Raw genomic sequence first — 16,046 nt, 5'->3', positions numbered from 1 at the left:
TACTGATTGTTGGGAAATTAGTAAATGGAAAGAAGAAAATAAAAATAGAATTACTTTATTAATTTTAGAAATCAGTAATTCCAAAGGGTGTCTTTACCGTGGCTCATGTGGGCAGCAGCACATTTTCTCCACTCTCCGGGAAACTCGTGACGTGAGCTCCCCTTCCCCCCAAACCCTGAAAGTGGAAGAACAACTCTGGTAGATAACGTTGGGATTTTAGGTTTGTAGGAAGCAAAGCTTAATACTGCAATCTGGAAAAGAAGAGGAAGCAAAATGCAAATAGCCAAAGAGCCTCTTTTATATCATCTCTGTGTGGTAGCAGGAGAGGGACAGAGAAGACCTAAGCAGGTTGGGGGCGGGGGTAAAAAGGGTAAAAGATACACGTGTGCTCTGACGGGGTATATAATGCATCAGTTGAATGTCCCCACTGCCAAGATCCATCACAACCCAGCTGATGTGTTTTCCTGTCGTCTCAGTAAAAGTCTGGATTGGCTACTGGCAACAGCGTACTGCCACTTCTGCTCGAAGGCTCTGGGGACTGAGGCAGCAAAAAAATACCACGGCCCCCCTGCAGCGCTGGTGGACACTCCCCCCGCGGTCACACACCCAGGAGGAGCAGGAGCAGTGCACAGGTTCTTCCTCCGAGCTCGTGGCTCATCTTTTAGTGTGAGCAGGATCTGGAAAAGAGGAAAACAACTAAGTGACCGAAATGAGAGTGTGGGGGCTTACCTACTGCCAGCAACGTCTGCTTTAGTTAGCATTACTGAAGAATAAAGAAGTGGCCCAAATAAACGTAGTTCACCTTGCACAGAAAACTTTCAATTTTAGCCACTTTTGTTTGAAACCTTTCTGGAACACTCCTGTTCTGCTGCTGCTGCTTTTTTTGTGTAGTTCTCTTAGCTTTTTTTTCCTGGATGAGAACATTTTATCCCTTTTGCTTCTTAAATAGAAGATGCTAAAGATGTTAACCTTTTCTAGAAACTCAGGGTCAGCATTGTTAGCATTCAATATTGAACTGCATGGAGAAACTGCTCCATGTACACTTCTTAGTTTTTCTAAATCTTCTCTCAATGTTGGGTTGCCAGATAACACTCTGCCTTGTATCCCTGCCCCCATCCCCCCAGTGTACACCTACACCCACCACCCAGTGTAAGAAAAGGAACACTATTACTGTTACCCGGAATCCCCCATTAGATGCTCCCAAATCCTTCCCATTCCCACTATCCCGAATTTTGTGTCTATCCTTCCCTTGTTTGCTTTTCAAACTGGTTTATTTTCTGCATATATTTATATCCCTAAACATTGTATTGTTTGGTTTTATTTGGTTTTGAATTTTATTGTGCTGCTCTGACTATTCTGATATATGTCTTAGCACACAACTGCAAGAATTTCTCTAGGTATATACTCAGGAGTGGAACTGCTGTGTCATAAATTCTTGCATCTTCAACTCTAAAAATAAGGCCATATTAGTTTCCAAAGCCGTTATACCAACTCACCCCCGCCCCTCTGGCAATGGATGAGCTTCCCCCACTTCTCCATCTCTTCTAACGTGGAGGAATGGTATTGCCTGAGTTTAAAATTTTTTCGAAGAAAGTGAGTATACAATTGTATACTACTGTGCTTTTAATTAACATTTCCCTCATTAGGAATGAGGTTGTGCATCTTTTCAAGTATGTACTGCGCACAGATGTTTTTTCTTCTGTGAAATGTGTAGATGTGCCTTTTGTTTTTTTTCCTGGGTTGTCTATTGATCTTTTTAAAAACAGCTTTATTAGACATAATTCATATACCATACAATTCACCCATTTAACATGTACAATTCAGTGGCTTTTAGTCTAAGCAGAGTTGTGCATCCATCACCACAATCAATTCTATAACACTTTCATTGAAAGAAAGTGAAATCCCATACCTGTTAGTCATCACCCCACACATCTCATCCCCCAGCCCTAGGCAACCACTAATCTACTTTCTGTCTCTACAGATTTACCTATTCTGGACATTTCATATAAGTGGAATCAGACAATATGGTCCTTTATGTCTGATTTCTTTCACTTGGCATAATGTTTTCAAGGGTTATCACGTTGTAGCCTGTATCCGCACTCTTCCTTTTTATGGTTTAAATAGTATTTCACTGTGGCTATATGACGTTTTATTTATTCACTCATCCGTTGATGGGCATTTGGATTGTTTCCACCTTTTTGCTATTATTAATAATGCTGCTATGAACATTCATGTGCAAGTCCTTGTTCAGACATACGTTCTCATTTCTTTTGAGTAGATACATGTGTTATTGCTGGTTCATGTGGTAACTCTACGTTTAACTGTTTGAGGAACTGCCAGACTGTTTTCCAAAGCAGTGGCACCATTTTACAATCCCACTGGCAGTGCACAAAGGTTCTAATTCCTCCATATCCTCGCCAACACTTGTTATGGTCTGTCTTTTTGATTACAGCTGTCCTGGTGGGTGTGAAGTGGTATTCCACTGTGGTCTTGGTTTGAATTTCCCCAATGGCTAATGATATTGAGAATCTTTTCACATGCTTATTGGCATTCTATACCTTCTCTGGAGAGATGTCTGTTCGGATCCTTTGCCCGTTTTAAAAGTTGAGCTGTCTTTTTTATTGCTGAGTTGTAAGACTTCTCTATATATTCTCCAAACAAGTCTCTTACTACATACATGATTTGCAAATATTTTCTCTTGTTCGGTGGATTGTTATTTCATTTTCTTGATAGTATCCTTTGAAGCACAAAATTTAAGCACTTTGATCATGTCTAGTTTGTCTATTTTTTCTTTTGTTGCTTACACTTTTGATGTCATATCTAAGAAACTGCTTATTGATTTTTAGAAGGGCTTTGCTTAGTATCTGGATACTAATTTTTTGGTTCTATGTATTACAAACACCTTTACCTAATTTGTGACTTGTCTCTTCATTCTCATTATGGTATTTATTTTTAGAGGTTGTTTCAAGATTTATTAAGTTCTAAGAAAAATGCTACTCAGAGATAAAAATTAGATCACATTTCGATACACACTTAATAAGTGACCTTTTCAGAAAATGACTTTTTAAAAATGTTAAGACTTCCAGAAAATCCAGGACAATCACCATAAAAATAGATAGTTTCTTTAAAAAAAAGTCTTTAAATAAAAAATTTTAAACATACACAAAAAATAGAATACTACAAGATCCCTCCATGTTCCCATCATTTAGCTTCAAGAATTATCAACATTCTACCATTCTAGTTTCATATCTCTCCCCATGTTTTTTTCCTGGAGTATTTCAAAGCAAATCCAAGAAAACATATCATTTCACTCATAAATACTGGAGAATGTATCTCTAATGGATAAGGACTTAAGGGGGGGAAATCCAACAAAAATCCCACCATATGTTTATGATGTCTTAGCAAAGAAGTTCTTAATTTGAATAAAGTCAAATTTATCAATTTTACATCTTCAATTCTGGGGTCTAGTTTAAGGAGTCCTTCCCTTACAGTGAGATCGTAAGGATATTGTTCTATAACGTCTTGGGAAAGGTGTACACTTTCACCTTTCAAATTTAACTCTTTAATCCAACCTAAAATTGTGTGCAGTGTAAAACATTGATCTAATTCCATTTTTCCCGCACAATAACTAATTGTCCTAGCATTAGTTATTGACAAGCCCATCCTTTCCTCCTTTAATTGCAATGTCCCTCTGTCATAAACTGTTTTTATATAGGAGATTGGTTTTAGGTTTCTCTATTTTGTGCCAACACCACGCTCTCTTAATTACTTTAGCTTGATAATAATCTTGATAATCATTCTCAGTATCTGGTAAGACAAGTCACACAAGGCTCCCACTCTCATTCCTATTCTTTAGGGGACGAGGGTTATTCTTGGCCATTTGCTCTTCCTTGTAAATTTTAGAGTCAGCTTGTCAAATTAAAAAAATACATAAACAGCTTATACTCTCTCAAATCTATAGATCAATTTTGGGGAGAACTGACATCTTTACCAAACTGACTTTTAATCTATGAACCTATCTCTCCACTAATTTTTTTGAAGTGATTCTCAATAAGGTTTAATAATTTTTTTAATAATAGCTCTCACATATCTTTTGTTAGACTTTTCCCTGGGTATGTTATATGTTTTGGTGATTCTACCTTTGATACAAAGGATATCTTTTCTATAATCATATTTCACACCTGTTCATTGCTGATGTATACAAATGTAACTGATTTTGGAGAACTCTCTTATAAAGCTAATACTTTGTCTGAACATTCTTTTTGGGTTTCCAATCAGACAAATACATTATCTGAGAACAATGACAGATTTACCTCTTCCTTTCTGATTCCTGTGTCATTTCCTTCCGTCTTTTACTTCACAACTAGGACTTCCAGTGCAACACTCAATACAAGGGATGGTTCACTTGTCTTGCTCCTCACCTTAAAGTGAATGCTTTCAAAGTTTCCCAATCCGTAGCATGATGGGACCCTTGGATTTCTGTAGAGATGCTTTATTGTTAGGTTCCCTTCTATTCTTAGCTAGGAATTTTTTTAAGTCATGAGGATAGTGAATTTTATCAAATGCTTATTATGCATTCATTCAGAGGAGCATATGATATTTTTCCCCTTTAATCTGTTACTGCAGTAAAAAGGAAGAATAAAATCTTAAAAAAAAAAGATGATCTTGTAATTTGAACTTTTTTGGGGGACTGTCCTTGTTAGGATTTGATATTGAGATAATGACAGAGTTGGGAAGCGCTCTCTCTTTTCCTGTACTCTAGAATAGTTTGTAGACCATTGGGATATCTGTTCCTTGGATGTTGGCAGGATTCACCAGTAAAACCATCAAATCCTGTGCTTTATTTGTCAGAAGATTTTTGTTCTTGATTCAGTTTCCTTAATAATTTAAAGGAATATGTGGGTTTTATATTTCTTCTTGAATAAATTTTTTTAAGTTAAATACTAAAATTGTATCCATCTCACCAAAGTTTTAAAAATGTATCATCAAGTTATTCATAATATCTTCCTACCACCTGTTTAATCTGAGGCATGTATAATAATGTCCCTATTTGTTCCTCTCAACTGTAGGTTTATCTTCTATTTTATCAATTTCCTTTATCTTTATTATTATTATTTTTCTTTACTTTTTACTTTTATTGGATTTATTTTGTTGTTCTTTTTTTAACTTCTTAAGCCAGGTACTTAGCACATTAACTTTCAGCTTCTCCCCTTTCCCTACTGTAAGTTTAAACTTTCCTTTAATATTGCTTTAGCTAAATTCCTCAAGTTTTTGATAAAAGCATTTTCTAATTATATTGTGATTTTATTGATGAGTTCCTTCTTAATTATATTTTTTATAGTTTATATTTTTTACAATTTACATTTTTATAGTTATCTCTTTTTAAAATTTATATAATTTTTTTAAATTTATATTTTCATAATTTATATTTTTTATAGTTACCTCTTTGTTATTGCACTGTGATCTGGGAATATGGTCTTTGAAATGTGATTTAAGGTCTAGTACCTAGTTTCTGCAAATACTCTGTACACTTACAAAGAATGTGTATTATGCATTTATTTACTGTGAGGTTCTATACACGTCTATTAGATCAAGCCTGTTAACTGTGTGGTTCAAATTTCCTAAAACATAACTGATTTCAGACTGCTTGATCTACCAATTACTGAGTTACATTAAAACATTCCAATATGAAGGTAGATTTGTCTATTTCTCTTTGTGGTTCTGTTAATTTTTTGCTCAAAATATTTTTCATAAATATGCATTTTATTTAATTTTAAAAATCAGTAAATATGCTAACTAAAATAAGTCAACAAGAAAAGGGCAAAAATTTTCCTGGCGAATCTTTAGCACTTTTTAGCCATAATGTAGTGACCCTCTTTATTTCTTGATGTGCTTTTTGACCTAAAATCTATTTTATCTGGTGAATATAGCTACATCCTCCATGTATCTTTTCCCAACCCTTTTTTCATCCTTTTTATATACTTAAATTTAGATATGTCTCTCTTTTTTTTTTTTTTTTTTAACAATTTTTTAAAATTGTTTTCCAAGGAAGATTAGCCCTGAGCTAACATCTGCTGCCAATCCTCCTCTTTTTGCTGAGGAAGACTGGCCGTGAGCTAACATCCCTGCCCATCTCCCTCTAGTTTATATGTGGGACGCCTGCCACAGCATGGCATGCCAAGTGGTGCATAGGTCCACACCTGGGGTCTGAACTGGCAAACCCCAGGTCACTGAAGAAGAACCTGTGAACTTAACTGCTGTACCACTGGGCCGGCCCCTAGATATGTCTCTTTTAAACAGCCTAAAAGTGGATTTTTAAAAATCTAGGCTGATGATATAACCATTTCTGGTTGATCATTTCCCCTGCCTCTACTGCTAGTACCTCCTGTCTGACGTAGCAGCCACAGTAATCCTGTTAAATCCAAAGTCGTCTCATGCACTCCTCTGCCCAGAACCCCGAGGACTCCCACTTCAATTCACCAGGTCCTTCACGATCTGCCCCGTCATCTCTTGAGTCTCGTCATCTCTTGAGTCTCGCCTATTCCTAGTCTCCTCCTCACTCCCTACACTGCAGCCCCACTGGCCTGCTAGTATTTCCCAAACACAGCAGGCACGATCTCCCTTCGAGGCATGTGCTCATTCTGTTCCCTCTGCCTGGAATTCCCTTGCCTACATATCCATCGGCTCATTCCCTTACCTCCTTCAGGTCTTTACTCAAATGGCACTCTCGCTGACTACTCTATGGAGAATATGACCCTCCCTACTCTCTGTCTTCTTTCACTGCTGTATTATTTCTCTAGAACACTCACCACTATCTAATGTACTATTTGTGTTACTTATTTGGTTTGTTGTCTCTCTCTTCTATTAGGGATTTTGGGCTGTTTTGTTCACTGCTCTGTGCTGTGTGCCTAGTGCCTAGACTAATGTCTAGTACATAGGAGGTGCTCAGTAAATATTTGTTGAATGAATGAATAAACGAATGAGTCTTTAGCTGGAACATTTAGTCCACTCATATTTTTGTAATTACTAATATTTTTATTTATTTCTACTGTCTTCAGTTGTGCTTCCTATCTGGTCTAGCTTTTCTGTTTTTTTTTTTTTCTCTCCTTTTGGATTTATTTTTTTCTCATTCAATTTTCCCTCTGCTACTTTGGAAGTTTTAAATTTCTATTCTTTTGGTAGTTACCTTATTCATTTTAGCATTTGTATATATTAACTATGTGAAGTTGAAATTAGTCAATCTCTTATTTTCACTGTATGATACCAAGTCAGACTACCTAACTGATCAGACCCTCCCCTTGATTTACACGATATTTTCATCCCCCCCTTTTTAACCTCACAAGAACATTATCATCACTTTATTGGTCATTATGTTTATATTTGCCTGTATTTTTACACATTCTTTAGGATTATTATTATTTTTATTGAGGTAACCTTGGTTTATAATATTGTATACATTTCAGGTGTACATCATTTTATTTTGATTTCTGTGTAGACTACATCATGTTCACCACCCAAAGACTAATTACCATCCATCACCATACACATGTATTTTTACACATCTTTGCTCATAATTCTTCCTTGCATCTCAAATACCATTCTTTAGACTCTTTCCTTTGGTGAAAGTTTACTAGTGACAAATTCTTTTAGGTTTTATGTGTTGGAAAATGTCTTTATTTCATCCTCATCCTTGAAAGATATTTTTGCTTAAAATACATTTCTGGTTTGGCAATTATTTTCTTTCATCAATGGCAACATTACACTGTATTTTGGCTTCCACTCTTGCTGTTGAAAAGTATGCTGTCCATCAAACTGGCATTCCTTGGGCGAGCCTTCTTCTCTCTCTCGCTGCCTTTAACATCTTTTCTTTGTCTTTAATATTCTAAAGTTTCAGTGTCGTGTGAATGGGTGTAGATTTTTTGTGAGTTACTACAATCTGTGTATCTCACATTAGTTCTGGAAAATTTTTAGCCATTCTCTCTTAAGATATTGTCCCTGTCCCCTTTTTCCTTTCCAGAACTCCGATTACGTATCTATTAGGCCTTCTCACTTGTTTTTTCACTTTTTTTTTCTGTGCTGCATTCCAGATAATTTCTTTAAATATATCTTTGCGTTCATTAAGTCTCTCTTCAGCTGGGTCTACTTTTCAGTTAAGCCCATCCATTGATTTTTTAAAAAACTTTTAATTACTATATTTTTTCAACTCTAAAAGTGCTACTTAGTTCTTTTTCAAATCTGCTTGGTCATAATTTTTTTTTTTTAAAGATTTTATTTTTTCCTTTTTCTCCCCAAAGCCCCCCAGTACATAGTTGCATATTTTCAGTTGTGAGTTCCTCTAGTTGTGGCATGTGGGATGCTGCCTCACCATGGCCTGATGAGCAATGCCATGTCCGTGTCCAGGATCCGAACTGACGAAACCCTAGGCCACCGAAGCGGAGCGCGCGAACTTAACTACTTGGCCACCGGGCCGGCCCTCCTTGGTCATAATTTTAATCTCTTGATTTTACTCATACTTTTACTCCCGCCTTTAATTTCTCTAAACATATGAGAAAATTTATTTTTTATTATTTGTCTGATAATTTCAAGATCTTAGTTTTGCAGGTCTAATACTGTTATGTTATTTTTGTTGGCTTTTGCTTATGGTACCATATTGCCTTATTTGTTTTGTGATTTTAAACTGTGATCTCACCGTTCCTAGAACTTTAACTATAGGAATTACTTGAGATTTGAGTTGAAGGAGGATTCTTCCAGAAAAAAAAAATACGCATTTGATTCTATTAGGTGCCTGGGGCCACTACCAGCTCTCAGGACTACCTTAAACTAAATTCTCAGTTTGAAGTTTTCCAGGCCACCGAGGGAATATGAATTCATGCCCAAACTAACAGGAGGCCCAGCCTGTGGTCATCAACTATCAGGGAAGAGGGCCCTCCCCGATGTCACCCAGCACCCAGCTCAGGACAGGCAGTTTGCTTTCAGCGCCTGAGCGGGTGGAGGGGAGGCAGGAGAAGTCAGCTTATTCTGGTTGACCTTTACGTGGAGAACACAGCCCTTTTGGGTCCATCTTTATATGAAAGGTCTCCCACTAGACTCTCCACCTTGGGATTTGCCTGTTGCTCTGTATGCCCTTCCAGAAGTCTGGTCTGGGGCTGCCACGATCCCACTCCTGCCTGGTGACCCAGTGCTGGGGTCAAAAGGGCAGGAAAGGTACAAGACAACAATGTTACTGCATTTTCTCCCTCACTGCCTCTGTGGTCATGATCACAGCCGGCTCTTTTTTTGTAGGACTTTGACAAACCAGTCATTGAAGTTAATCCATCATCTTCTTTCCTGCTTTGATGTCCTAGCCTGGAAATTCTTTCTGTTGTTTGGTCAAATATCTATGGATCATACTGTCTATTTAAACACTCAGTTGGCATTTACCAAATAAACAAAGTTACATCTTATTATGTTAATTCTAAAGTCAACAAGCAAGAAAAACATAAAATATCATCAGGATTACACTTAAAACTCTTAACACACCTGTAAAATACATTATACTAGTTTGGCAACTATCAGAGAGTCCAACAAACCCAATTTTTCTTCCAGCCTGCTGTTCTTCCATTAGCACCACCAGATTAAAGTAACTGGCTTGTGTTACTTTACGATAATGAATAAAAATATTTTTAAACACTGTGAGTGACATTTGCCAAGGTGAACTCCACTCCACGAGGCATCCAGGAATGTAGAACTGCTGAGGGGATAGCAGAGTCACACTTCATGCTCACTTTGAGGCTTAAGTCCCCTTAGAGGAATGGAGGACAGACTGTCGTAAACTGTCTAAATCATTCTTTCTCTCACTTTTTTGGTGGGTGGAGAGGGACTTTGTCTTGCATATATTGCTCACTCATTTCCTCTGCAACACTCTTTCAAGCGCAGAGACCACATCTTACAAATCTTCACATGACCCGAGCTCCTAGCATCTTGCCATGTGAATATTTACATGGGGGCTGCTTGGTAAATACTCGATTGCCTGATGTGGGAAATGATCAATGGCAGTGCTCCTATGGGTAGCAAGACTTCCAACTAACAAGACAAACTATGCTTCTGCCAGCAGCAAAAGGCCTGTGTGGCGAGCGGCAATCCACACTCCAGACCAGTGCTCCTCACACCCACCAGCTGACTGAAGGACAGGGACGCAGTTTTTCACTTAGATCATCTGACTCACAGCTTCTCCAGTTGAGAAAAGACAGAGAATTCATCATGACTTCCACGCCAGTAAAGAAGGCCCAGACCTCAAAAAATATGAACATATAACTGGAGTTATTTTTCTCCCTCCAAGGTCTGAGGTGAATAAGAGAAATAAAATTAAAAACTTAATTTTAAAATTACAGAAATGTAGAAGTCTTTAGATTTGTTCCTAAGGCCTTTCCAATAAGTCAGATTGGCCCTAGTAGGATCTTCTGGCAATGTCCTGGTTTGATAACAACGGGAATGAATGAATCAATTTATTTATATCCTGAGTGACATTACGAGAAAGGGACAGCTGTGGAGCGAGGGCCAACCTGCTGGCCCCTCACCTTCCTGGGCACAGCTCCAGTATGTAGGAATGAACAACACAGGCACAAGAGCATCGGATCCGTTTCATGAAACCCTGCCTGGCTGACACGAAGGCGCCGGGCACAGCTGCGAGAGGTCTGTTCAGAGCAAAGGCAGCCCCTGAGTGACTGAAATGCAGCCACGAGGGGGAGGGGAGCTGGCTGACCACAGCAGCACCACTGAGGTCGCGGGCCTGCCCAGAAATCCTTCGTAATTGCTAATCAACAATAGAGGCACTTGGTTTAACTCTTACATGATAAAACCAGCGTGGGCTCAAGTGGCCATCTATGGGGGAGATTTACTTCCTACCTGCAAATGAGTATTGAATAGTTTTAATAAAATGCTATTTTAAGATATTCTACTATAAAGAACTAAAGTTATGTATGCAATAAGCCTAATTCTTCCAAGAAAAAATGTACACAACTAATTTCTGAAAGTATATTTAAGTCTTACAAACCATAAAAACCAAGTTCCCCTTATTCTGGTTCATTTTCTTATTACAACAAACCAGTAAGACGGGCACGATAAAATTACATCACGGAAGAGAAGGATCTAAATCTATCTCAATGACTTTCAAATGTCACTCAGTGAATAGTGTTCCTTTTCGTAACTACATGTAGATGGTGAGTATCCTAAGGGCAGACAATTTAATATATTTGCAGAGTTTTCTTTTTTTTACATAAGGATATTTAATAACTTCCCTTTTATGGAAATTTAAAAACTGTAAGGCTGATCTAAATCAAAGTTCTTGGGATCTAATTCTACGATCTATCTGCATCTATCTAGTTCTGATGCATAATTTACTTAAGCATAACTGATATATTTATAGATATATATTTATATATAATGTATGTGTCTATATATATAAAATCTGGATTTAGAAAATAAATCACTGAATCATTAAAAGGAAAATGATTTATTTCACAAAAAGTTTCTTTCGTAAAAAGATTTAATATCCTTATAGAGAGTTCTAGAAATGAAGAGTGATAGAGTAACACAAGGCTACAGGCTTAAATCTGACTTCTGCCTTCTAATATTTGGGATTTAATAATAATGATTATTGTTTTCTGACTACAAGACAAATACATGCTCACTGTAGAAAAATCTTTGGAGAGGTTTAAGAATGGATTTTTATATAGCTTTGAGTTCAAAAGAACTGATGTACAGAGGGATCTTGTCTATTCCAGAACAATTTATAACCTAATAAAAATTCAGTCTCAATCCTCCTGAAGTAGATGGGGCATTAATTCAGAAAGGGCACTGGATACTGGTTCTTTGCCTAAAGATCAGAACAGCAGACTTTCAATTACCTGAGGAAGGTAAACGAAGGGGCCCTAGACCAGTGACTTTCAAACTTCTTTTTTTACTGCAATGCATAGTAAAAAATACATCTTACATAAACAAACACATAAACATCTTTATGACTTAAAAGTCTCACAAAACAATTCTTACTTATATTATAGATGGACCCTGGTATTTTTCTTTCTATTCCATTCTGTTTCATTGTGGGGAAGCAGGTAGGATGGAGAAATGATGGTTATGACCATCATAATATGTGGTATGCTGGTAAATGTTTAACAACTGGCTCTCTGTGGTAAAACAAACAAGTAAAAGCCCCCACTGTGTGTTGCTGGCTGACTTCTACCACAGCTGAGGCAGAATTGAGAAGAGGCATGCTCCCTGGCTCTCGAGAGCCTGCTGTGACCACCTAATTGATCTGATGACCCACTGGTAGGTCATGACCCACAGTTTAAAAACCACTGCTCTGGAGTCTAGACAATCAAACTCCTCAGCAGTTCACAGGAAACTGAGAGGGGCCGCAGATACTGTTTCCAGGAGGTACTGAATTAGAGTGCACATGCGAGTGAGGACAAGCTGCCCGGGTGCTACAGGGGACCGCCTCCTGCCCACTCTGATTTAGGCATCTCTGAACTACCCTGCCTTCAGCTTCCCCCAAACTGATCATCTTGGGAAAGTGAGAGGTAAGAGCAGGAACCTGAGGAAAATCACAGTTGTTCAGAGCTTCAGTTTCTTTCTCTGTAATGTGGGAATAATAACTGTGTGCTTCACTGGATTGTTGTAAGGGCCAAATAAGATAATCCTTATGAAAGCATTCTGAAACTTATAAAGCACTCTATAGATAGTATCCATAGGAAAATGATTCCATTTAACAAAATTTTATTCACAGGCAATTTAAAAATATCACCTGTCTTAGCATCTGAGCTCATCACTCATTCCCGCTCTCTGGATCTCTTCTCTGTGGGTCTCTGAGATTCTGAAATATCTGGGTGCCTTTGAAGGCTGCCTCCTCGGACTTCTCCACTGGCTCCTTTTTCTCCTCTGCATTTTGCTGATCTTTCTTACATTCTTTCCCTCCAAGAATTTATCCACCCACAGCTTTAACAGGTAGCTCTGTGAGGACCACTGTTAAACTCTACATCTGCCTCTAACTTCTCCCTGGCTTTTGAGAAGACTTTTCTGAGTTTACTGTTCAGCTGTCATCTCAAACTTGACTTTTAAAATGCTAACAGAATTATCTGTCCCGCTCATCCACAATGCTGGGGGCTCTAATTCCGTCAATGGCGCTAGTATCATCTCAATTACCAGGGTTTACTTTAAAAGAACTTCAACCACCTTACACTCATTAGGATGGCTAATTACAAAAAAAAGGAAATAAGAGTCAGTAAGGATGTGGAGAAACGGAACCCTTGTGCACTGCTGCTAGGAATGTAAAATGGTGCAGCCGCTGTGGAAAATAGTATGATGGTTTCTCAAAAAATTAAAAGCAGAATTACGAAGCAATTCAGCAATTCCACTTCCGGGTATATACCCCAAAGAACTGAAAGCAGGTATTTGTACACTCATGTTCAGAGCAGCATTATTCACAACAGTCAAAAGGTGGAAGCAACTCAAGTATCCATTGATGGAAGAATGGATAAACAAAATGTGGTATATACACAGAACAGAGTATTATTCAGCCTCACAGGAAGGAAATTCTGATGCATGCTACAACATGGATGAACCTTGAGGCATTATGCTAAGTGAAATAAGCCAGCTACAAAATGACAAATATTGTATGATTCCACTTATATGAGGTACCTGGAGTAGTCAAATTCACAGAGATAGAAGGTAATGGCTGTCGCCAGGGCTGAGAAAGGGAAGAATGAGGAATTATTTTTTAATGAGTACAGAGTTTCAGGTGTGCAAGATGAAAAAAGTACTACAGATGGATGGTGGTGATGGTTGCACAAGGATGTGAATGTACTTAGTCCACTGAACTGTACATTTAAAAATGGTTAAAATGGTAAATTTTGTTACATGTATTTTGCCACAATTAAAGATATTCAATAATAATAGATATTGACCTATCACTTATTCTGCTCCAGGTACTATATCAAGTATTTACTGCATGCATTGTCTTCTTTAACCCCATATTTCCACAGATGCTAAGAAGCTAAGGATGGAAAATAGGGGAAATGCATGTTTTTTGTCTGCCTAGCATTCTTTTCCACCTCCTTGTGGTTTCAGCTCCTTTTACTTCCTTTGGGAAACTGCTCCCCAACTCCTCTATTCCAATCAGGTGACTACTAGATCAGGTGATTCCAAATGTTAGTCCCATAACCTCGTGATCACAAAAGTTGGCAAGTGATCCAGACCTGGCCAAAGTCCCTGTCCCTTTGTCCACAGGAATTGCCTTAAGAGGTGGTCATGTCATTCAAGCCAAGCCAATCACAGCCCTTCCTTAGGATTTATACATATTAACATAGAGAAAAGCTCTCTTTACTTTGTGGTCATTAAGCTGGAAAGATAAGGTTTGAGCTGCTCAAACTACAAGCTTCCATCTCATCTTGCTACATGGGAAAATCATAAAAAGAAGGAAAGAGGGAGGTTAATGAAGGTGTGAAGAGAAATGAAAATAGACAGAGAAAGAGAGAGAAAGGACTTTAGGCAGAGAGGAATGGAGAGAAAGATCTGACCATGCTTAGTTCTTGGATCCATCCTAATCTTCTCTGGTAACGTCAGTCAACAAGTCCCCCTTTTCTTAGGTGTCTGAGTTGAGATTTGTTACTGCAACCAAAAGTATTCTGGATACCACCAATGGAGGCTGAGATGTCAGAATCATTAGAATGAAGGTGAAAGCTGAAGTTCTGAGAATGAATAAAATAATAAGCCCAGAGAAAGAAAACACAGAGGAGAAAAACCCAGGAGCAGAAATGACCCAATGTTACTCATCAGAAGGGCCACTTTGATCTCTGCTGGAGCAAAGTGCACTCAGGCATTTGGTAGAAAATTAATCTTGGAACTGTGTCCTCTCCATTTTCTAAAGAGTACCAGAGGAAGGAACACACAAGCCTCAGCTAAAAAACGAGGCAGGAAGAAACATTCCTCAGAGGACTGCTGTGACGATTAAGTGAAAAAAATCCACGTAAAAGCCACAGCACCTGCGATACGGCGGGTGTTCAACAGTTGCCATTACTATCATGATTTCTCACACTCTGATGACAGGAAGAAGAGAAAACTGGAAAACTCAAATTACGAGTGAGAGAATAGAGCATGAGTTTGAAGGCCTTATATAGTAACTCAAATTTTATTTCTTCAAGAGCTCTCTTTAAAAAACTGTTTCTATTTGTGTTTTTAAAAAGTAATCCATGCACAAATTAAAAAAAAAAAAAACAATACAAAAGGGTATAGAATTAAAAGTGTCTCTTCTACCCTAGACTCTTGTTCCTGGTGTGTGTGTGTGTGTCCTTCTCAGAATAGTCCATGCACAAACACATATTCCTTCTCCCCTTTTTATACAAACGGGAACATAACCTACAGGGGATTTTTTTTTGGTATTTTTACTTAATAATATATATCAGAAATTGTTCACCACCAACATAAACATTTACTTTAGAACTCTTTAGGTAATCCACAGAAATAACACAAATTCCAAGACACCTTTTTAGTGGGTCATCTTCTGAGATCCTCCCACCTTTAGTTCCACAGCTTTTTGGAAGGAAAATCGAAATGTACCCTAGAATCAGTCTGTCATCTTGTTATCGCGCAACGAGGAGATAACAGGAAACAGCTTCTTCCTCTCTTAAAACAAAGGGCCACTCAAGGGGGAGTTCCAGTGAAGCAGAAGCCACATTACTGGAGCTTACTGTTGGGGAGGTTATTACAAGAGAGAGCTCTTCGGGAGCTCAGAGAGGTAAGGGGAGGGTTTAAGCTCATCTGAGCATCAGTGGAGAGACCAAAAAAAAGGCTGCTGGGGAAAAGAAGTTCGACTTTGGTTGGGAATGATGACAGCTTTGCCACACAGATTCTGATGGTTAGACAAACATGAGACAATCAAGCTGACAAAGCTACTAATTTTAGAGGCTAAAGCTACTGGAAACTCAGTGTACTTACAGAGGACTCAGATGTCAGCCCACTATCACCTCAAGCAGACGTCCTCTGGATCCTTTGAACTAAGCTCAGGTTCAACG

The 16,046-nt window shown here is 38.2% G+C and overlaps 1 protein-coding gene across 40 annotated transcripts in view; it reads right to left on the bottom strand.

Moving 5' to 3' along the window:
* Positions 1-39: 39 nt before the first annotated feature.
* TTLL5 (tubulin tyrosine ligase like 5) overlaps positions 40-16,046 on the bottom strand; it is a 280,660-nt gene continuing 264,653 nt past the window's right edge. For all 40 annotated transcript variants that reach the window (XR_011532902.1, XR_011532901.1, XM_070593608.1 and 37 more), the window contains one exon: positions 40-677. Coding sequence is in view for 24 of the 40 variants with exons in the window: in XM_070593608.1 (XP_070449709.1) it covers positions 655-677 (23 nt within the window). In the remaining 16 variants the exon portion in view is untranslated. The remainder of the gene's footprint in view (positions 678-16,046) is intronic.

This window comes from Equus przewalskii, chromosome 25 (genome assembly GCF_037783145.1).
Source record: "Equus przewalskii isolate Varuska chromosome 25, EquPr2, whole genome shotgun sequence".
Lineage (NCBI taxonomy): Eukaryota > Metazoa > Chordata > Mammalia > Perissodactyla > Equidae > Equus > Equus przewalskii.
The sequence above is the reverse complement of the archived record's forward strand: the minus strand, read 5'-3'. Positions and strand labels throughout refer to the sequence as shown.